The 24,885-nt window shown below is 36.1% G+C and overlaps 1 protein-coding gene across 2 annotated transcripts in view; it reads left to right on the forward strand.

Moving 5' to 3' along the window:
• Window positions 1–21,959, forward strand: part of RAB28 (RAB28, member RAS oncogene family) — a 132,044-nt gene extending 110,085 nt beyond the window's left edge. The window contains exons 5-7 of one of the 2 annotated variants that reach the window (XM_004388846.1): window positions 7,584–7,687; window positions 12,145–12,222; window positions 21,006–21,959. In XM_004388846.1, coding sequence (XP_004388903.1) covers window positions 7,584–7,687; window positions 12,145–12,222; window positions 21,006–21,098 — 275 coding nt within the window. In that variant the 3' untranslated portion in view covers window positions 21,099–21,959. Of the gene's footprint in view, window positions 1–7,583; window positions 7,688–12,144; window positions 12,223–19,689 lie in introns of both variants that reach the window. The other variant, XM_023742795.1, reaches the window with a different exon arrangement.
• Window positions 21,960–24,885: the final 2,926 nt, after the last annotated feature.

A 24,885-nucleotide genomic window follows, 5' to 3' on the forward strand; every position in this document is an offset into this window, starting at 1 on the left:
AATAAGCAACATCATGATAAATGTAGAAAACATTGAAGTTTTCAAGGATTTCATTTTATCTGGGTCCAAAGTCAATGCCCAGGGAAGCAGCAGTCAAGAATTCAAATGGCATATTGCATTGGGCAATTCTGCTGCAAAAGACCTCTTTAAAGCGTTAAAAAGGAAAGATGTTGTTTTGAGTACTAAGGTGCACCTGACCCCAAGCCATGGTATTTTCAGTCACCTCATATGCATGTGAAAGCTGGACAGTGAATAAGGAAGACTGAAAAGAATTGATGCCTTTCAATTATGGTGGTAGTGAAGACTATTGAATGTACCTTGGACTGCCAGAGGAATAAACAAATCTGTCTTGGAAGAAGTACAACCAGAATGCTCCTTAGAAGCAAACATGGGGAGACTTCGTCTCATGTACATTGAACATATTATCAGGAGGGACCAGTCCCTGGAGAAAGACATCATGCTTAGTAAAGTAGAGGGTCAGCGAAAAAGAGGAAGACCTTCAGTGAGATGGATTGACACAGTAGCTTCAACAATGGCCTCAAGCATAGCAATTATTGTGAGGATGGCACAGGACCGGGCAGTGTTTCGTTCTGTTTTACATAGGCTTGCTATGAGTCAGATCCGACTCAACGGCACCTAACAAGTACAACAGCAGCTTAAACAATCAGGATTTATTATCTTAGTGCATTTGATTTCATAAAAATTAATATGTTTCTCAAAAGCATGAAATGTTTAAAAGGAAAGTCCTAACCTGGGGGAGGGGTATGTTTGGAACAAATACGGCAAATGTTCTTATTAGAAAATGTTCTTTTACAAATTCAGTAGAAAATTTGAAAAGGAAGGAAGAGACATTTCACAAAGAAATATAAAAAGTAGTAAAACAGGAAGAATGTTAAACTGCATTGAAGTTTTAAAATTTATACTAGAAATTAAAATATTTCCTCAATGATACTTTTTTTTCTTTATCTGTTTTTAACCCAGTGGTTTTCAGGTAGTTATATTTTGTTAGAAGGTTGGTTTAAGACTCTAAAGGCAAAGTCAAGTTCTGGTGATTTTTAATATTCTTGCATTAACATTTCTTTTAATACAGTATGATTTACTATGTCATCATAGAAAGACAGCATTAGAGAGTGTACATGGCAGGGTAAAATTAAACACATGCTCACAATCAAATTAATGTATTTCATCTGTCTTCAACTAATAACAATCTGTCATGTTATCTATCTGAGTAGGGGCATAAACAGTTTATTTTGTGTTTGGAGTAACTTCCTGGAGGTAGTTAATGTGACAAGTAGTTTGTTTGAATTGAGTATAACCAGATCAACACTCTAGATGTTTCCTTGATAACCTAAAAATTACTGTGAAAATCTGTACAAGTACTATATTTATATTTTGCTTTTGCTTCTTTAAGTTTGACAGTGACATTTTTTACAACCGTTTCACTGAGAATATTATGTTCCTGGCATCATATATGAACTGAGGAGCAAAAATAGTTTGTACTTTTAATGTTTCTTTCCATTGACAGGGTGTAGACAATAATATAATTGATTAGGATCATATAATACTTTCTCTCTTTTATTAAACACGAGGTAACATTCTGGTTTGAATGTAAAAAGTCATATTCATTATAGGATATTTTCTTACAGCATGTTGAAATATAAATATTTAGAAAAATGTGAATATTGTAGTCTCAGATTGGCTAATATAAAAAGACAATTGTGTGTTTAAGAATTTTAAAATTTTAATTTAAAGTTTTACATCAGTCTGATCAGTAGCTCTGATTATAACACATTAAATACATCTAGTTTTTAAGTTGTTTTTATTACACCTAATACTTCACCTTTGAAGACCATTCTGTCTAGTGTTATCAGTAATCTTATAGGTAGATGCAGTAGATATCCTGAGTAAGGTTACCTGAATGCCAGTAAACAGACGGGACTTCTAAAGAGAAATTGTTGTATACTTGGCTTGTTAGCATTAGTGTGTATGTGTGCTAGAAGTCAAAATACATACATAATTTTAAGCAAATGCAAATAAAATTTAATAAATTTTATGGGTATTTTACTTGTCATGTTTGTACTAACCATGATAGATCATTTTAAAACATGTAATTTCACAAGTTGTATGTACAGCTGCAGGTACTTTGTGAGGACTTTATATAATCAATTACTAAGGCAAAGAGTTATATTCTTTTATAATGCTAATAGGCTCAGTTTGGTAATTTATTATTATTAATTAATGCTTTTAAAGTACTAACAAGTCATAACCAGTTATATAATAGTTAATTTTCTTAGAGTAGTGTCTTAGTTACCTAGTGCCACCATAACAGAAATACCACAAACGGGTGGCTTTAAAGAACAGGAATTTATTTTCTCATAGTTCAAGAGGCTAGAAGCCTGAAATCAGGGCATGCCTCTAGAGGAAGGCTTTTCCTTGTCTATCTCAGCTTTTAGTAGCTATCAGCAATCTTTTGTATTCCTGGACTTGGTAGATGCATCTGTCCTTGCCATCTGTCTTTCTTTCCCCCCTTTGTATCTCCGTGTCTATTCTGTTTTTTTTAATCACTCAAAAGTGATTAGATTTAGGACCCACCCTATTCTGATATGACCTAATTAATATAACATTTTCCAAACTCTAAAACATTTCTCCATGGAAGCAGCAATCAAGAAATCAAATGATGTGTTGCAGTGGACAAATCTTCTGCAAAAGGCCTCTTTAGTATGTTAAAAAGTGAAGATGTCACCTTGAGAACTAATGTGCACCTGACCCAAGCCATAGTATTTTCAGTCGCCTCATATGCATGTGAAAGATGGACAATGAATAAGGAAGACCAAAGAAGAATTGATGGATTTGAATTATGATGTTGGCGAATAATATTGAATATACCATGCACTGCCAGAAGAATGAATAAATCTCTTTGGGAAGAAGTACAGCCAGAATGCTTCTTAGAAACAAGAATGACGGGACTTCATCTCACATACTTTGGACATGCTGTCAGGAGGGGCCAGTCCCTGGAGAAGGGCATCATGCTTGGTAAAATAGAGGGTCAGCGAAAAAGAGGACGACCCTCAATGAGATGGATTGACACAGTGGCTGCAAAAATGGGCTCAAACATAGCAATGATTGTGAGGATGGTGCAGGGCTGGGCAGTGTTTTGTTCTGTTGTACATAGGGTCCTTATGAGTCATAATCGACCCTGCGGCACCTAAAAAGGACAGCATGTATGGAGTTGCTGGGCCCTGCAAACAGTTAATGTGCTGGCTGCTAATCAAAAGGTTGGTGGTTAGAGTTCACCCAGAACTGCCTTGTAAGATAGGCCTGGCCATCACTTCCAAAAAAGCAGCCATGGAAAACCCAGTGCACAGTTCTACTCAGATACACATGGGATTGCCATGAAAGAGAATCAACTCTTTGGCAATTGGTTTTTATGCTATCTACACAAGAAAGCCCAGGACATTCTGAATTCTTATTTTATATGGTTTTTAGATCCCAGTTCTATCCTCTCAACTTCTAAGATCCTTCCACTGAACCTTCAGGAGCTTACAAAGTAAAATCCCTAAATTTTGAATATCTTCCCCAAATTTTTTGAAATTCTTTCTCTGTCACTTGACTTTCCAATGAGGATAGGGCTGCCTTTTCTACAGCTCTTTCAGGTGTTGGTTTTCCCCTCTATATCTGCCTTACTGCTAGAACTGGATGACCTTCTTGTTTCGTATTGCTCTTTCCAGATTATTCTCCTTCATCTTCCCTAAAAACTTCTAACTTTGAATATCAAGCTGTCAGATTATACCTCCTGCTGCTTATATTTGTTGGAGCTGTCAACCAACCTCTGAATAACTGCTTTGAATTTCTTACAAATTTTGGCTCCTGGTTCACAGTTTACCACTACTACTGCTGTCATGATTCTTTGTGATGCCAATATCCATATAGATGATCCTTCTAATACTTTGGCCTTTCAGTTCCTTGAACTCTTTCCCTCCAGGCGTCTTGTCCCCCAACCCCTACTAACATAGTTGTTCCCACGACCTAGTCAATACCAGTTTCTGTACCCTCTCCGTAGCTTCAGTTTCAAACATCCGAATCTCTGTTATCTCCTCTTTCTAGCTCACTTCCTCTATACCTCAACTCAGAAATTTTTAAACCTACATAAGACCTTAAAATCAGTTGATATACCATCTTTTTATTTTCCTCAACCTTCTCCTTACTCAGCTTAGATTCCATGTTCTGTCATTATAATCAGTCCCTTGCATTTACTACCTTCACTTTACCTGCCCCTATTTTCAGTTTTAACGGTACATGATTGGCAAACCCCGACTCTATTTACATGCAAATCTTTATCTGCTCAGCACCCCTACCCATGCAGGTGAATATGGCTGCAACAAAACCTGCAACACATGTCATTTTAAATCCTGGTTAGTTATCTTCAAGTGACTTCCCTGTATCTTTCACATCCCATGTCAAGTCCATTATCATGCCCTAGTCAGCCTTTATTCCAAAAATATTAAGAATCTGTCCCACTTTTCACTGTCTCCACTGCTCACTTTTACCATCTCCACTGCTTACCATCTTGGTCCAAACTACCATCATCTCTTGCCTCAGTGGCTTTTCTGCTTCATGTTTGGCCCTCTATTGTTTATTTTCCACAAAGCAACCAGAGTGACCCTTTTAAAATGTAAGTCAGATTACATTATTTTTTTTTTCCCTCCAAACCCCCCAGTGACTTCCCATCTCTCTTACAGTGGCTTACAAAACCCTATGCCATCAGGCCCCTGGCTTACCCCTCTGACCTCATCCCCTACTGCTTCCCTGTCTTGCTAATTTATTTTAGCCACCTTGGTCTCCTGGATTTCTTTGAATCTTCCAAGCACACTCCTGTCTTAGGGCTGTTGTATTTGCAGTTCCCTCTACCTGGAAGGCTTTTCCCAGATTTCCTTGTACCCTAGCCTTTTTAATGTCTTTCACCTACCTGTTTAAGAGCACTTCCCCTCATGTACCCCGATCCCCCTTTTCCAGCTTTATTCTTTATAACATTTATCAGCATTTGCCATACTTTGTATTTTACTTGTTGATCTCCTTTCTTTCATTAAAATGTAAGCTTATTGTTCCATCTGCAATACCCAGGATGGTGCCTGGTCATCATAGACACTCAAATATTTGTTGAATGAATGAATAAATGAATGATCAATAAAGCAGTTATCCACTGCAATTGTTAAGCATATATTTAAGCATGGTGTAATATGGTTGCGGTAAAAGAAATTGCATGTACATAATATTAATGCCCTTGTCCTTCAGTTGCTTAGACACTGAAAATAAATTTTAAGACCTAGAAAAATGATGTAGTTAACTGAAGGACATAAAGGAAATTAAATTATTATAACAGTAAGGGTGTTATCACATATATAATAGATGGGTACTGGATAGAAATTTTAAGGATACTCTTAAAATAGAAGAAAAGAGATTTTACTGGTGTCTCACTATAACTCCATCTTAAGAATGTACATCTCTGGTTTTTCAGAATGAAGTATTCTAGTTAACTGAGTCCACTTAGATGTTGACTAGTGAATTCTGACACAACAGATGAAAACTTTGTAGTGAAGTGCTGTGAAGGTCTTTTCATCTGTACTTTTTTCATTTGTCAGAATCTCATCTACTTAATTTTTATGATTCTTTTAAAAAATTGTATTTATTTTGTTGTTGTTTAGAATATACACAGCAAAACATATACCAATCCAACAGTTTCTACGTGTATCATTTAGTGCCATTGATTACATTCTTTGAGTTGTGCAAACATTCTCACCCTCCTTTTCTGAGTTGTTCCTCCTCCATTGTCATAAATTCACTGACCCCTATGGTTCCTATCTAATCTTTCAAGTTGCTGTTGTCACTTTGATCCCATGTTATGATTCTTAATGGTCTTTTATGTTCACAATTCTGGTGGTGATATTTTGAGGGCCTGGATTATATCTTTTTCATCTTTGTGTTCTCACTGCCTACCACACTGCCTGGCGTATAGTAGGTGCTCAGTTAATGTTGTTTGAATAAATGATTTTTTCTGATTGACCAGTGATAGAACTAGTCTCCTTATGATTATCTTTATTAGGAAAATAACTTTTGCTTGGATATTAAATCTCTCAAAGCTATAGATAGATTTATGTGGTAGTTGGAGAGTTGAGGGGAAGGAAAGGGGGGAAAAAAAGAAAAAAACAGAATGATGATAGACACTATCCCATTAGAAAAGACAAGTGCACATGCCCATTAAATGACACAACTTCATGTTTATTTAATTGGGTAGTGATTTCATTGGGGATTTTTCCTACTGACAAGATTTGTTCTTACTCTTGTTGAATTAGGAAAGTATGTTAACTTCAATATTTTGATAAAGTAGGTGTATAAATGTCAGTGCTAATAGGTTAGTATTTTAGTCTTTCACAATTCGATGCCTGTGGTATCTGGACGTTTTTGAACTGTTCTTGTAAATAAGGTCTCAGTGATGTTTAAGGAACAGCAACTTGTGGCCAGGGTGGGGGGTGGGGAAACAACTCCCTATTATCCAGGGTAAGCAATATAACTGGGGCTCAGGAATCCCCCACTAGATCAGAAATCTCCTAGAGAAAGATCTCTTGAGCCTACAAACTAAAGACCTTCAATGTAATTTTAAATAAAGCCTTTTATGTAGCAGGAGACAATTTTTTAGTTGATAATCAATTGCCACTATTATGTAGACTTACTAGATTTGCAAATTTACAAGTTTTTACAAGTCAGTTGGGTCCCTTCCTCAGGAAATCAGTTTAAGTTTTTTTTTTCCTATATTGACTCAAAGAGCCTTGTTGTCCTTGAATCTTGTGAATATATTTGCCTTATAATTTGACAGCATTGAGTCAACACACTTATAGGGTCTGTAGTGTTGTAAAAAGAAACTGTTCAATAAAGGATCACATGTGAAAAAATAGCCTGTGTTGGGTAAAACTAGTATTGGATTTGAGTACCGTGTTTTGCTTTGAAGCACCTACAACTTTTCACTCAAAAAGGATACTGTAGAATTGGAAAGCAACTGAACTATATCTTTGTGAAATTAAATCATGGTTGTAATTAATATAAGTATGCAGTGCAGTGTTCAGGAATATTGTAATTATTAAGTTACTGTTGGTAATCATTAAATTACTATTTCAATCCAAATATGCTTGGATAAGTACACCTTACCTTTAATTAATCACAATGCTTAAACACACTGTATTAGGTGGGTCTTTTTAAGCATTATCAATGTACCTGAAGCTATGTAGATAATAATAATGATAGCTTATAGTTTTTGAGCACTTACCATGTGCTAGTCATTGTTCTGAGCCCTATCCATGGGTTAATGCTCAAAGAATTCTATATAAAGTAGATATATTTGTTATTCCCATTTTTTAGATGTGGAAACTGAGGCACAAAGAGGTTAAATAAATTGGCTAATGTTATACAGCTAGTGTCTAAGCTTGGATACAATATTGGAAAGTAAATAAAATTTAAACATGTTAAACATAAAAAAAATATATTGATTAGCTTCAATATTGAATTTTGTTCTCTTTTTACCACCTTTCTAGTTGATTTGGAGCACATGCGAACAGTAAAACCTGAAAAACACTTGCGGTTTTGCCAGGAAAATGGCTTTAGTAGCCACTTTGTCTCAGCCAAGACAGGAGACTCTGTAAGTAAACTAATGAATACTGCATATTGTAAGTGATGTTTCACTTTTATTTACTAACATTCATAGGGAGATCTCTTCTGTTAACTTTTTGAGCAAATTAATTCATACTGGAGACATAAACTATCTTAGATTCAATATGACATATTTGTTTTGGTGATACTACTTTTATAACTCATTTAAGATAATTTTGTGATTACTTTAGGGAATTTAAAAATACAGAGACTTAAGAAGAAGAAAATATAAATCCCTTTAATCCCAACAACCAGAGATGACTATTCATAACTTCATGATTCTTTCTAGTTTTGTTTCAGGTGCTCACAAATACTAGTGCTTTATTGAGTGTTTATTCATTGAGTGTTTGCTTACTCTGTGACAGGCATTGTACTGCTATAATTATCTCCACTTTATAGATGAAGCTTAAAGAGGTTATATGATATGACGGGGTATAGGTTACACAGCTAATTAGTGGTGGGGACAGGATTTGTGAACCCAACTGATAAGAGTGTAGGGCTCACCAAATGATCATATAGAAATAATTCTGTGTTTTACTTTTTTATTTGATGTGTTTGTCTGAAGTATATTTTCTATATCATTTAATATTATTTTAAGAATTTATTCAAGCAAGTCCCTATTGTTGGACATGTAGGTTGTTTCCAAGTTTTAGACATGATTCTCTAATGTACAATTTTATATATAAGCTTTTAATTTTTTGGTTATTTCCTTTGGATATATTCCTAGAAAAGGGATTGAAACATATTGCCAAATCACTAGAAAGGCTGTTAATTGATACTACCACCAGCATTGCATGAGTGTTTTAACACTGTACCTTTTTAACATTCAGGACTTATTTATTTATTTTTAAATATTTGCCTAATTGGTAAGCCCACTCCAAAAAAAAAAAAAAAAAAAAGGATATTTTGCTATTTAAATTTGATTTTTTTTTATTACTATTGAGGTTGAAATTTTAAAAGCTTCATTAGCTATTGTTCTTCCATTTATGATGTGTTTATAATTTTTAATTTTTTAAAAATTGCACAACCATTTTATATATTAGTGATATCAGCTGTATAAGTTTCCTAGGGCTGCCACAACAAAATACTACAAAGTGTAGGTGCTTTAAACAACAGAAATTTATTGTCTCACAGTTCTGGAGGCTGAGACTCCTATAGCCGTGCTGATTCCTTCTGAGGCTTTGGGGGAGAATCTGTTCCATGCCTCTGTCCTGTCTTCTGGTAACTCCGGATGTTCCTTGGATTGTAGTTGCAGCATCACATGGCATCCTTCCTCTATGTATCTTCTCTTTTATAAAACCCAGTGTTGTCAAGTTGTTTTTCGTCAATGTCTTCAGTACAGCTTGGACTTCTTCCTTCAGTACCATCAGTTCTTGATAGTATGATCGAACGTTGACCACTTCTTTTTGGTACAATGACTCTGTGTATTCCTTCCATTTTATTTTGATGCTTCCTGAATCTTTTAATATTTTCCTTGTAGAATCCTTCAGTGTTGCAACTCAAGGCTTGAATTTTTTCTTCAGTTCTTTCAGCTTGAGAAATGCTGAGCGTGTTCTTCCCTTTTGGCTTTCCAATTCCAGGTCTTTGCACATGTCATTATAATACTTTAATTTCTCTTCTCAAGACAACCTTTGAAATCTTCTGTTTGGCTCTCTTGGTTCATCGTTTCTTCTTTTCGCTTTAGCTACTCTATGTTCATGAGCAAGTTTCAGAGTCTCTTCTGGCATCCATTGTGGTCTTTTCTTTCTTTCCTGTCTTTTCAATGACCTCTTGCTTTATTCATGTATGATGTCCTTGATGTCATTCCATAATTCATTTGGTCTTTGGTCATTAGTGTTCAATGCTTCAAATCTCTTCTTGAGATGGTCTCTAAGTTCAGGTGGGAAATACTCAAGTCGTACTTTGGCTCTATGGACTTGTTCTAATTTTCTTCACCTTCAACTTGAACTTACATTGAGCAATTGATGGTCTCTTTCACAGTTGGCCCTGGCGTTGTTGCTTAACGATATTGAGCTTCTCCATGGTCTCCTTCCACAGATGTAGTCGGTTTGATTCCTATGTATTCCATCTGGTGACATCTACATGTATAGTCACCGTTTATATTGTTGAAAAAGGTATTTGCTATAAAGAAGTCATTGGTCTTGCAAAATTCTATCATGCAATCTCTGGTGTCATTTCCATCACAAAGGCCTTATTTTCCAACCACTGTACCTTCTTCTTTGTTTCCAGTTTTTGCATTCCAATCACCAGTAATGATCAATGCATCTTGATTGCACAGAGGCGTGATGGAACATTCACTTTAAAATCATACTCACTAACCTTAAGTAGACCCTTCATGCTGCTTAGTAATTATAGCATATGTTCCTAATCCATTCTCTCTCCTCCTCACCTAGACTATTTCATAGCTTCTCTTTTTCCTTCAAATCTTTAAAACATTCTAACTTCTGGCTGATGAGCTTGTTTCCTATGTTATAAGAAATTTGAAATAAAGAAGACAGATTCCACAGACCCCTCCTACCTCATCTACCCATCGACCTACATCCAATTTTTCCTTGCCTAGTCAAGGACATTGCTTTATTATTCTATCAGCACACAGAATATTGTGACTTCTCCTACTTCAAAACAACAAGAAAACTCCCTTGATCCCACATCTTTCTCTGGTTATTGACTTATTTCTCTCCTTTACCTTCCAGCAAAATGCTCCTACAGTGTTATCTCTCTTTATTGTGTCCAGTTCTCTCCTCCCAGTCTTCTTGAATAATTCCAACCAGACTTTTGCCCCTAATACTTTACCAAAACTGTTGTTATCAAGACCATCAATGACATCCCTTTTGTTAAATCCAGTGGTTAGTTCTTAGTCCTCATATTACTTGATTTAGCAACAATACGTAAAATGGTTGATCTCTCTCTCCTCTGAAATATTTTCTTCACTTGCTTCTAGGATACCACACCTCCTGGTTTTTTTTCTCTTAACGTCATTAACTACTCCCTCTCAGTCCGCTTTGCTGATTCCTAATTTCCCAACCTCTAAATGTTAGAATGCGCTAGGGCTCAGTCCTTAGATACCTCTTTTTCTAAACTTACTTCCATAGTGACCACATCAAAATCTGTACATCATCTAGTGCCATGGCTTTGCCCAAACATCTCTCCTGAACTCCAGGCTCGTATATCCAACTGCCCGCTCAGAACTCTTCTCACATCCTTTCTGTCACACCCCACATCTGCTCTGTCACTGAATCCTGTTGGTTCTACTTTCAAAGTATATACAGAATCTGATGACTGTTTCTTACCATCTCTACTGCTACTGCTTCGATTCAAACCTCCATCATCTCTTACAATAGTCTCCTCCCTGGTTTCTCTTTTTGTACCCTTGGTCATCTGTAGTGAATGCTCAATACGACAACCAGATTGATCCTGTTAAAGTAGGAGTCACATCAAGCCTCCCACCATGGCTTCCATTTCACTCAGAGTAAAAGCCAAAGTCCTTCCAATAACATACAAGATCCTACATGATTTGCACCCCCTTAATAGCCTTCCTCATCTCTTATGCTCCAGTTCTTTCTCTTCACTCCACTACATTAGTTTTTCTTATTGTTCCTTGAATATTGACCATTGGTGAACTACAAAATGCATTATGCTTTTTGGGGGTGCAAATGACATAAGCCTTTCAGGGATATGCATTTCTTTGAATAATAGGATTAGAAATCAAAATTATATTAGTTAAGTTGCAGTAAATATTCAGTAATAGTGAGATGAACAGGTAGAAAAATATGGTAGGGCACTAGGAAATAAAGGCCAGTTATACACTACAGTGAATGTCTGTATGAGAGCTCTGGGAATCATGGTAGACCCAGCATAAGCTATGTATGAAAGTACTTGAGTTTTGTTTAGCTATAACTTAATTTGCTGCTCCTATACTCTGGACTGATAAAATACAGTAAAAGAGTCCTGGTCAAAAGATATGGAGAATTTGTTGAAATTGATAAGAGAGTCACAAAAGTTATTAAAAGGTTGGAAAGAGAGACCTTTTAGGATAGGCTAATGCCAGATCAAAAGATGAACATAGAATTGGCAGTGAAGAACCAAGAAAGTATACACTATTTTCATTTTCTGTAGGACTCATGGTAGTTTGTTTTAATTTTTTTTTAATTTTGTTGATATAGTGTCTGTAATTAATTGTCTTCTGATAAATCTTTAAAAATTTATGTGTAAGCTTACACCAATTCAGTTAATTGCATGGATTTGTAAATTATGGTTTTATCATTTTAAAAAATTGCTACATTTAAAATATTGCTGTATTTGCCAAATAAAGCTAAGTTTGGAATCACCTGGTACATCATATTTTTGCAATTCTTGCTGTTTATCATTTTTTAGAAAGTTTAATTTATTTGAAGGTAACTTAAATATGCCTGTTTTAAATCATTCAAACCTATTTTTGTTATGTAGGTCTTCCTGTGTTTTCAGAAAGTTGCTGCTGAAATTCTTGGAATCAAATTAAACAAAGCAGAAATAGAACAGTCACAGGTGATTATTGTGAACTGTATATTTTTAAAAATAATAGATTTTCTTAACAAGATACTATTTTTTACTCATGAATCCTTCACCATTTATGCATTCCATGTCCACATCTCTAACAGCCTTAGAAATAGATTGCATAATTCAGTGTTTATTGCAAAAGATGTTGGATGTTACCTTCTTTTTTTTTGCCGAAGTATGATATCCTTGAAACGTCATTTTGTTCTTTTTGTTGGAAAATAAGATTAATATAATAAAAATTTCATCAACAGTAAACAATGGATAAGGTGCCTGCCATATTGTTTTGTGTTTATTTAGGTTCTTCCAGGATTACTGTACACTAAATATTCTATTTATCTTTCATAGAAAATCACAACAGTTTATCAAAATTTAATCCTAATTTGAGAAGGTTTACTCTATTTGGCATCTTCCGTGTTTGCTTTGGTGAAACATTATTTTTTCCACTTTTTAAAAAATCTGTGTTATCTGTTCATCTCTGAAACATCATCCCTTGTAATGATGTTATTTTACTGTTAGTTTAATAAAGTCGTTAATTACTAAGGATTTCTGAGTTCTTTCTCTATTCCTAGAAAATTCTATGTACCTAGATTTGTAATGTGTTCCTATTTCTTGAACCACGATATCAGAATTTGGGAAGAATGTTAGGCTCAGGAAATAATATGTGAACTCCAGGAAGGATGATGAGTTTTTAAAATTCCTTTGCTTAATTAATGTAGTAATAAGAATATCTTAAAAAAAAAAAAAAAAAACTATTAAAGGGTGATTTGTTTCCCTAAGTTGATGATCATATTACATCAGTGAAAAATAGTCCAGGAATATGGAACACAAGAGTAACCTTAAACCAAGAATCATAAAATACAGTAGAATTCTTAAAGGAGTGGTCACTGGCCAAATTAAATGAATCATATTTTTCTTCTGGTTTGTGTAGTTTGCATAATTCTTTGTGCTTTTTATCCTCCCTCAAAATATAGTGTATCAGTACTCTTAGAGTAAGAAATAAACACGAATACCAACAGTCAAGCACTTAAAAATACCACTGTAGTAGCACACCAATTCACATGTTTGACAGAATGAAAAATCAGAGCCAGAGCCTATAGTTTAAAGCTAAGCTTCAGAAGTGGTTTGGTTAAAAGCAACAAATGAACTGCATTTTCCTTCAGTTCCCTCCACCTGCATTCCCATGCAACTAAAAAGGTATAATTATCTTCTCCCACCCTTAAATTTCTCTCTAATTCTTTTAGAGTTAGTTCTATGTCTTATCCACATGGTCGCTCTTTGTGTATGTGTTTTTAAAGCAATTAGAGCAAATATCAATTGAAAATTGTTATGCCGATCTGGTTGTCTCTAGGACTTAATTAAAATACTTGGAGCTTTTAGAAATCTGCTACTTTTATTCCTAATCATTCGAAAGACATCTATTTCAGCACTTATTATGGTCAGGCACAGTGCTGTGATATTTTGTGCCATGTAAATTGCTCCTAGATACATCAAAATAGTTAACTTGGTTTTGCCCTAAGAGGATACAAGAAAGAGACAGAGGTTTGCTTCAGGTGGCTGTTAAAGTACTGCCACGATCTCACAGACCTTGGAGGAACACAGAAGTCAAGGAATTCCTGTGCTTTTTGGCTTCTCTTCCTAAAAGATGCTTGTCTCTGGTTAATTAGAAAGTCCATGAATGATTATCAAACAATCATGAACAATTTATTGAACATATATTCTCAGTATAGTAGTGGGTCTAAAGAAGATTTAACGAAGTTTAAAATGTACACCTGCTTCAGTGAAGATAATTACTAATTATGGCCCAGGCAGTATGTTATCCTATTTAATCTTCATAATAACTGTGGGGGCCAGGTGGAATTTCATCAGTTTACTGGCAGGAAATGGAGACTAAAGAGAGGTTAAATAGCTTGCCCACAGACCAAGGGTTAAGGGGTCATAAATCCAGGATTTGAACTCAGATTTATGTGATACTTGTGGCCCTGTTTCCAATCTGCCATATTGAGGGAAGGTGTATTGGGCAGTTTGGAGTGGCAAGAAGAGAATGCTGAAAAAGAAGCTGGCTGGAACAATATACCTGGATAGAAAAGCTTAAATTGTATTTTGGAAACAGAAGAGCAGTTTGCTTAAAATAAATGAGCATTTGTGTCAGGGTGTAAAGAGAGTTTGAGAACAGATTCTGGAGATCTGTGAATGCCAAGTTGATGAATTTTATCTAATTTATAGACAGTGGAAAATCATTTTTTAAGCAAGAGTAAATGAAAGCAGTTTCTCAATCAGATTATCTAATGGGAGTTTTTTTTTTGTTTGTTTGTTTTTTTTTAATCTGTGTGGTTAGATGGGAAGGAGATTGAGGTAAGGAGGCTAGGTTACTGTTGTCATGTGATAAGGACCAGAATCAGGGCAGAAGGGAAGGATGGATGTAAGAGACATCTCAGAGAAGAATCATTAGGGCTTGTGGGATGATTGGATAAGAAAGAGGAGAAGTCCAGGATAACCCTGAGATTTCTTGCGTGGAGAAATAGGGAAAGGAGAAACGCAGTGATTGGTGGGCTCAGCCTAGAGGGAAGGCACACTGGCACTTCACAGGCCAGCTACACTGAGAATGAACCTGATTTGCTGCCTGAGCTGTGCTGGCAGTGCTCAGGTTCAAGGATACCTTCAAAGAGATGGAGTAACCTGGGTGCTTTTGAAAGGCAAAATTTGGGAGAAGCTTTACTAATATTCTTAGCTCCCTCTGAGCCAAGAGCAGCACTGTTACTCTTTTTTTAGAGATGGACTTAACACCCACGTGGTTTTTAACTAAAAGAATATTAGATGTGTTACCTGTAACAGCTCTCTATCCTGCACACCCCCACCTTGCTTGTTATTAGCACACCTGTCTTGTCTATTATGCTACAAGTTTTAATTCTTTAGTTTGTTAGTAAAGTTTACTTTTAATTCATTTGTTTGAAGAGGAATTTAAGCTACCAGGGCCCTGTTTTATTACGTCTGTCAAAATCCTTTCTGTGTGGCTGGAAGCCTCATTATCCTTTTCTGAACCTGATGACTTAATATAATGTAATTTGGTGCCCTTGCCAATTAAATTATTAATTTAACAATTGATATTGCTCAGTGGAAACATTTTTGAAAGTTTATTTAAAAGACAAGGAAGTTCAGATAATCTGTATGCTGCCTGCTTTCTGTGGTTTAGGTGCCATTTTGAAAGATGCCTGAAATGATTCGAGGTAATGTTTGAAAGTACTTAGTATTATTTTATAAAGAAGGAGCTAGACTTACTAGTCACATAGAAACTGATGCTATAGTAATTTAGTTGGTGACATAAATACCGTATTTTTGCACAAACAACATGTGTTATATGTTTTTGCCAACCACACAACTCCCCCCACCCCCAAGCATTATTTTCCTAAGTGTTATATGTGTGGGCATGTCATTTACGTGGGCATGTTATTTGTGAAAAAATATGGTATTTATAATAAGGGCTTTGTCTTAGTTCCATTTACTGATTATTTAGAGAGATCCTGCCATTTTAGTTCTAACATAGATTGTTCCTGTTTAGCAGCATCTTTTGCAAGCTTTGCAAGGAAGAAAAGGAGAAAGAGGGAGAAAAGAAAGTGAATACAATTTATTAGTACAGGAAGCATTTTTGAAGGTCTGCTTTTTGGAGAGACCACACTAGAATCTGGAGATACAGAAATGAATAAGATAAAGTTCCTGTCCTCAAGAGCTCGCAGGATATCTGGGGTAGTCAAATATTTAAACACTTAAGTATACTAGAAACGCACTTTTCACAATTCCCAGTTTAGTCAGTAGTGTCATTTGCATCATGTATCTCGTCTCCATCTCTTTCCCCATAACTAGCCCCCTCTAAGATAGTGTAAAAATTGGAAGTAGTAATAAGTGTTCTAGTTTCCCAGATTGTTCAATTTTTTTTTTTCTTTTTTAACAAAGTAGTCAAACTTTTAGGGGGAAAAATAAATTTCAACTGCTATTCTCTAGGAAGTCCAGCATTCAGTTCTGTAATAATGCATTAGATAATCTAAGAAGAAAATACATAGTCCTATGTCTTGTCTCTTTCAGTCTGAATCATAACAAGAATGTAGGTTTTGCCATATTTACTTGGTATTAAGAGGTCTGAATATATTTTTAATCCTTGTAATTTTCACTTGCGAATTAAAAATTTCAGTTTGGTTTGAACTAGGTATGTATTAGTTTCTTCAAAACAAAAATTTCTGTCAAGTCTGAGACATTCACTAAACTTGATATATATTCCTTTTTGTTCCTTCAGTATTTTCATACGATGAAAGTGTCTACCATAGGACCCGACATGTAGTAGGCCTGCTCATGATTTGAGCTGAATCTTTATTAGCACATACCCGCACAACACAGCCACCCATTTAACCCCCTGTTCCTAGGGACTCTTTTGTCTTTTGTCTTTATCTGAATATTGGTCAATATTCAATACTGTAGCCCTTAAGAATTTGGATTCTTCTCACCTGGATGTTAATCTGTTTATCATTTTCTCCAATATGTTTACAAAGATGCATTGGAATTCCTTTCTTACACTACATACCGCTTGTCTTCCTTGCAGAGCATATACTTTGTAGGTACTACGCTAACCCTCAAATATTGAACATTGCTTAACAGATGTCCATGTCACATTCCATTTTGTTTTTTTCCTTTAAATTTATTTTCCACCTAATTTCAAAAGCAGATGGGACCTTAGAGATCATGTAGCTAAACCTGACATTTCATAGATTAGGAGAGTGTCAAGACCAAAGAAATAAAACAACTTGCCCAACGTTATGGATGTTCTTGTAGCATATAATGGCCTGTTATAAGGAAAAAGAAGACAAGTAGCTTTTTTTTTTTTAAAGCTCGTATTATTTGCAAAGTACCATGCTTATAACATGCTGTATCTATGCTTTAAATGGTAATCTGTAATCTTGCAGCACAGTCATAAAAAAACAAAAAACAAACCCATTGCCATAAAGTTGATTCTGACTCATAGCAACCCAGTAGGACAGAGTAGAACTGCCCTATAGGGTTTCCAAGGAGCAGCTGTTAGATTCGAACTGCTGACCTTTTGGTTAGCAGCCAAGGTCTTAACCTCTTAGCCACCAGGGCTCCATATATCAATCATAGTATTCTTTAATGGTTTACACATCTATTTTCCCTTGTAGACTCTTTCACATCTCAAAAACAGAGATCATGCATTATTTATATAAATGTCTCCAATACCTAGAATAGTGCTTGGCTTTGAAAGAATAATAGTGACACATGTGTTAGCCTTCAAAGTGTGTTTACTCCATATATTGAGAATGACAAACTATGGCTTTTGCAGTGGAAAATATGTTACTACAGTCTGAGTTAAGATGCAGTTGCAGAATTGATCAACTTTATCTTTAATGTATTCCCAAGAGTCTATGCTTCTTATACCTCTTTACCCCAGCCCCTAGGTTGCTTTCTTGCTTTCCCTCTGGATAGCTACCACTTCCATTACCAGTAGGCACTAACAACTGTTCTTTGACAAAATAAGGGTTAAGCCAGTGTTCCACCACATGACTCCTTTCCTCTTGGAGCCACCTCATTACTTTCACTCCGTTGACTAATAGCAGAGAATAATCAAGTGTGCTTTTTGGCTCCAAAAATAAAAGTTGGTATTTTGTGGGTAACATTTTCTCTGAAAACATCAATAAATGACTTATAAACAAGCTGACTACTGTGAAACCACCTACCATGAAGTTTATGACACATGTTTTTCTGCTCATAGAAAGCAAAGTTTAGAATCTGCGGAGCCTTGGTTATGGCTTCCACTTCAGGGACATTGTACAAAGCCTTATGTCAAACAGTCAGGGCCCACAAGAAAGATGCTGCCTTGTTAGTTCTTCATTAATTTGATGAAAATAAATGATGGCAATCCAAGTCATTTGTGTTAGTCAGTACTTTGACCAAAATGTCTTGACCACAGGTCAGTAATCTGGTTGTGTTTATAGGATAGGATTTTAACCAGCATTTTGAGGGATTAATGAGTTGCTTACTGATTATAAAAATCCCTTTTCTTCGTTGTAATCCAAAGTTTGGCATGAAACAATTAGGTCTGGGGAGGTCATATAAAAGTATTCAGCATTGCACTGACATATCCACCCCCCCATACCTCATTTGGTGGTTGGTAATGCTTCTTTTGATAGCATCAGGCTGAGTGCCTCATAAATCATGAGTCTTGTCCAGGAGTTAATACTACTTGCTAGAGAACTTAAGCAGAGTGCACCTAAGGCTAATACGTTCACGTAAGTTAGCATCCTGTTCATTTACTGTCAATTGTTTTTCCAGTCTTTATTTAAAAGATGTCATCACAGACAGCAGCTCATTTTACAATATTTTTCTGTATGTGTTAATAAGTTAATAGATGCTCTTAGGAAGGAGGGCTTTTGGAAATGATAAGATATATGAAATCTTATGATAAGTGAGGATAGTTTCAAGTCTAAAAAATTTAGGGAGCTTGTTATTTCTTACACATATGTGTCATATGTGGTCTTTTTATCCTAAGAATTACAGCAATTAAAAAAAACAGTAATTTTGAGTCTTTATTTAGCAAAACTCTTAGACATTTGAAAGCAACAGCTGTTGTATTTAAGCTTTGTATTCAATAAATTTTTTAAAAAATGACGGACAACCACATCTTGACCTTGTTTATTTCTATATGGAATTTGGAAATATGGAGGTTAGGATTGGGAGGATGGGGGTGTTAGCATCAAAAGGAAGTCTTTGACAAGTAATAAATATTATTAAACTTAAAAACTGTAAATGGCATATGGCTTTCTCTGATTTCTACATTCCTCTCCCCACCTTCAAAGAAAATTGATTACTCCTTCCTATGTTCCCACAACATATTATAAGTCCCCTAGTAAAGCACTTATCTTGTGTGACAATTAGTTGTGTATGTGTGTTTCTTACCATTAAGTCCACAGCAACTTGTGAGCAGATACTGTGGAATTCACCCATGCATTCCAAGTATAGAGTGACTGGCACATAGTGGATCCTCAGTAATGTTTGTCAAACGAAATGGAATTAATTCACTTATTACATTTTACCATAGAAAAGCCCTATAATCCTTCAGAGTCCTCTGAATTACTGTGCTTTATATATGTTGTGTGTAATTGTGGTATCAAAAATAGAACTCACAATTTGTCAAGGAAGTCCAGTGGACATATCTATTTCAATAATTGAATAGAATTGTAAAAAACAATGTTTCTTGGTTCCTTTTCCTTCCTTTTGCATATATATACATTCTGCTGTTTCTTTTGTGGCATCTTAAATTTATATGTTAATTTTTTCTTTTTCTGCTTTAGTAATCCCTTCTGTTTTCAACCATTGAACATACTTTCCATTTTGTCTCTTTCCTTTTTTTTTGCATTCTTCCTTTTTTGTCTTGCTTATGTTGCACGGAATTGACAGCGTATTGTCAGGGCAGAAATAGTGAAGTATCCGGAAGAAGATAATCAACATTCCAGCTCTGCTCAGAGTAAAATCTGTTCAGTGCAGTAGTTCAGGTATTAATGGATAAATTATTGCAATTTGGGGAGAAGGATGGGGAGAAATAGTGAATGCTATCTTGTTCTTTATTCCTTATGAGTGGAGAAGTTGAGATAATTATTATACATTCCTGAGAATTAATATTGCATAAGTACTGTTTTAGGACTTTGAAAAATTGGTTCTTTGCCAGGAAACTTATGAATTAAACAAGAAATTGGGAACAAATTAAAATAACAGTTCAGGTACTTTTAAACATATTTGTCTTTATGGTTGTGTTTATTACATGTGTAGTGAAGTGGAGAATTGACGCAGTTATTTCATTATTCATTCCTTGCTATTTTATCTGAGATAACCTGCTAACTGAAAGAGTATTTTATAGATTTTTTTAAAAGTTAGTTTTTTTTTTCTCCTTGTGTATGCAGACTTAGTAAAAGAGTTGAAAACAGAAAAAGATTTGTTTTACTTTAAAATATTACTTAGAGATTAGGGCATATCGCTAAATTCATCTTTTAAGATATTCCTTGAAATGTGGTTATAAGGAAGGAGGGAAGAGTTAAAAGTGTCTTTTGGCTTAAATAATTATAAAAATATGATGTAATTTTCTAAACTTGTCATTTTTGCCATATTTTGTCAAAGTCATTATTCGTAGCCCAGTAGTAAGCTATTTGGGAGTAAGTTAGGGGTTTGGGAGGAAAGTTTTAAAAATTGGGTTGTTCAAAACATATCTGCTTTATATGTGTCCTCATTAGCATTTATACCTCTTCTTACTAACTCACAAACTGCTGTAAATGTTCTAAATTATATAATGGCTTATATAATAAGTAATGACTTTTTTACTTTGAAATGATGAGGCAATGGTCTTCTCTACAAATTAAAATGTGTGTGTGATGATTCATTTTAATTCCTTTGCTTTAAATTATAACCAGGGTTTACTTTTTCATATTGACTTGTCACTTTTTATGAGGCTTGTGATAACCTCAAGTTAATGTCATGCAGCCAGGGGAGACTCAATAAGTCAGTTGCTGCTGCTTCCTTAAAAAAACAAACAAACAAAAAACAAGAAAGCCCCAACTCTACATTAGTTTGTTCTGGTTGATTCTTTCAATATCAGCTCCCGCTTCATTTATGATGTCTATCTTCAGGAGGTCACCAAAGTTCCTAAAATAAAAATATACTTTAAGGAGTTGTTTCTAAATGTTCTGATTTCCTGATAATAACTCTGTTTTCTTTTATGACAGAGGGTGGTGAAGGCAGATATTGTAAACTACAACCAGGAACCGATGTCAAGAACTGTTAACCCTCCTAGAAGCTCTATGTGTGCAGTTCAATGAGAGCAGTTTCCCTTTGTATTGATAGTTCTGGCTGCCCTTCACCTCTGTAGACCCGGAGACTTCTAGGAACTTTGTTTTATCAGTGACCATCTCTGTAGTTCAGTTAACACTTTCCTCCCAGCTTGCTTCATCAGTGTTGCCTCCAAGCCCCAGGCAGCTCCTTGGACTGGAAAGAATTCAACTCGGGACCACACACTTTGAATTCCAAATGGAAAGCCTATTCTCTGGAGTTAGACCGCTTCAGTGAAAAAGAGTGAAGTTGGTTCTCTTTTTGTCTTCACTTTTTTTTTTTTGCCTTGATGTAAATTGTTCAAACACGTATGAAAACTATCCAAGTCTTGATTAGCCAGCCGGCTTTATTGCCACAGCAGTTTCCTTCTCTTATCAGGACTCATACATGGCACAGTATACTTCAGAGCGCAAACATTTAAACAAGTTGTATATTTTATCTACAGATACTTAAGAAGACATTCTTTTGCTATCTTATTGTGAGTGAAAACATATAAAGCTGTATCTAACTGAAAATGCTTGAAATAAAGCTGTAATAGTAATATTTTTTTTCACTTTTTAAAAAAGGCCCTAAATTGTTTATATTTAGTAGCTTGTAATTCATAAAGTAGTGAGTGTTTGATATTGTATTTTTCTTAGTATATCATGGTCGTTATGTATTGTGTGATACTCAGGTTAGATGGCTTTATGAATTTTAATAAATGTTCAGCAGATGCTCCAGGTGGAATTTCTCCTGCAAACTGCTTAAGAGTACTCCCAGGATGAGTTAGGACAGATTGTTGGATCATTGTGGATCAGACTGTACCTGACGTTCAGATGTTTCTCTCCCACAAATAAATCTATTTAAATTACTTTTTGTAGAATTTGCTTTCAGCCATCCGCCTTTTAGTTACAGAAAGACAAAGTCTCTTTGGATACAAAATTAATGTTTCTGTGAAGTTTAATATGTAGGCAGTTGCTTAGAGTTGATAGGTTATTTTGTTGGACAGATTAAAATCCAGACTTCATAGCCTGCCATTTTTAAGGGGCTGCATTTTAGCTGCATCCCACCTATATCATTCCTTTTGTAACAGTTTAGAAGCCTCTTAAACCTTCCAAGGTGATAAGCCCTTCAAGGTGGTTCAGTTTATCCTTCCTTTCAGCGTATCACTAACATGCCCCCAGTGTACTCGGGCCTTTAGGAGAATATAAAGTTGAGTAAACGAGCTCTCTGCCCTCAAGGACCTGACAGTCTTGTAGGAGAGGCATTTGTGTTGCTGCTATTTTTCAAAGCATGACTGACTGATGCCTACTATTAAATTTTTGCCTAAGGTTTTATATCCAGTAAGGGGTGAAGCCATGCTCTTTTGGTCATTTTATATTGTTTTTCCATCTATGTGAAAACGTGAGCATTTTCAAAGGTATTTTCCCCCTCATTACAGTTACTGCAGGGCTAGAAGGTATGATTTAACACATATATGTGATTGTGCAAACTAAGTGCTATAGGCATTGAGGAGCAGAGAGAATTGTGAACCATCTGTGGTCAGGCCAAAATCAGGCCAAAATACTTCAGTTGCGTGTTATCAAAGTTAGAGCGCCCGATGGTACTGAGCTGGGGGTGGGGGTGGTGCACAAGGGAGACGATGGCCTTTGTAGGTTGTCACATGATGCTGTTTTAATTTTACACCAGTCTGTGAGTGGGGTATCATTGTCCGTCCCCATTTTACATATAAGGAAATGGAAGCTGAGAGTGAGTAAGTGATTATAAAGAGTTACTCCTCAAGAAAGTGGTAGAGCCAGGATCCACACCAAACATTTCTGAGATTGAATGGGGTAGGCTGGGTACAGGTTCTGTACCGCCTTCCATCTGAAACAATCACACAACTGACCTCCTTCCTGGAGGCTCAACAAGCATGGGTTTAAGTTGTTCATTTGAGAAGCAGTGATGGACCAGTGCTGGTCCATCCACCAACAGGCTAGCGGTGGTCAGGTTGCCCTCTGATTACCGAGCTGAGGACAGAAATTGCACCCCCAGCCTCTGGTCTCTTTGGTTTGCTGCCGCTCCCAGCTAAGCTTGACCAGCCATTGAGAGCCTTTGGACCCAAAGGAAGCAGGCACAGCAGACATGCAAAACGGAGTATGACCAACACAGATTGCTGAATTCCATATTACAATTTTCCCCATACCTCGGGTTTTATTTTTGAAACGAAAATGTATTCATGCTTATTTTACTTTGACTGTTACCTCTCCTGTCTACAGTTTTTAATTTTAAAAATTACATGTCTTTCCATCTAGTTTTAGGCACTTTGTCTCCTGAAGACACATGCTATTAAGTTTCAAACACATTGTGGTCACTTTTGCTGCTTATTGAACTTTTGAAAAACACAAAAGTTTTCAACCAGAACTGGTCATTGGATGCTGCCTTCCAAGCGCACCCTCTATTATGTGTGGCAAACCACTCTGGAGTGGTTTTTGGAGTGGCCCAAAGAACTCCTGTGACTGCTGTATTATTCCAGGAGGAGTTAAGCCAGGGCCCTTTAAAGTCAATCACTGAAACAATGTGATGGAGCATAATAATTTGTGTGGTGTTTAAAAATAGAACTTACTGGCAATAACCCATGCTAGTGATTGCTGTAATGTTGGACATCCTGGAAAACAGTTACAGGATTCGAAGGAAACTGAGATGCAGACATTGAGCGTTATGGTGGACGCCTGTCAGTTGCCTTCCCAGCAAGTACAGAGCTGACACCAAGGAAGCGAAGGTGAAAAATGGAGAGTACGAGTCCCTGTCATTGTGTTTGAGCCCTGGATTAAGCCATGCCTTCCTTCTGTTTTGTTTATTTATTTATTTTGTTACTTCTTAATGGGCACCTATTATGTACCTGGGCCTTCGCTTGGCACCAAAGGCAGAGATGAACATGGTCTGTGCTTTGTCTTCAGGATCTTAGTCTAGGCACATGCATAACTAATCAAGTTATAATTGGACTGCTAAATGCTTCAGTACAACTACAGTACAGTACAGGAAGGTGTGGCTTAGCAGCAAATGTGAAAATTAGGGATTTCAGATAACAGGAAACTCAGGGTCAAAAGTGTAACATAATTGCCCTTAAAAGCTAATATAATCTTAGGCTACATTAACAGAAAAAGAGTGTTCTCCTCTGAGTTGGTTAGATCAGTGCTGTCCAAACTTTGGTGTGATTCAGTAGATCTGGGGGTGGGGGTGGGAGTGGGGCAAGCTCCCAAATGATGCTTTGAATTGCAGGGGAGTAGACCAAGCTTGCAAAATTTTTCTTCTTATGGGCACACCTCTTTAAGAGGATAACAGGGCACATTCTGATTATGGTAAGGTAGTTCAGTGTCAAATAAAACAGGTGAACGAAGATGGTATGTTTGAAATGGAAAAGAGAAGGCCTTAGGATCTGATGGCGTTCTTCAAATAGGTGAAGGGCATGCTTTAGACAAAGATCATGCTTATACTATAGGACCTGCAGGATCCCTGAAGTAGGATGGATAGGTAGTTGCTATAGGAAGATTTTGATCCAGTGTAAGAACTTTGCAAACACCTGCTACCCAAAGGTGGAAAGGATTGCTTTATAAAGTGTTGTGCCATGCTGCAGGGTTGGAAACTCATATGCCCTCAGGGGCTAGGTAGGTAAATAGATGAATAAAGAGTAGTGAAGAGTATAAGACCAGAGGGAGTGGTGGTGACTGGTAACCTGGAGAGCATGTGCCCTGTTTAAAGCTGTTCCAATCCAGCTTTTAAAATGTTATATTGGCCAGGTAAAACCTATCTATGGAT

Source organism: Trichechus manatus, unplaced genomic scaffold (genome assembly GCF_000243295.1).
Source record: "Trichechus manatus latirostris isolate Lorelei unplaced genomic scaffold, TriManLat1.0 scaffold00218, whole genome shotgun sequence".
In the NCBI taxonomy this organism is placed as follows: domain Eukaryota; kingdom Metazoa; phylum Chordata; class Mammalia; order Sirenia; family Trichechidae; genus Trichechus; species Trichechus manatus.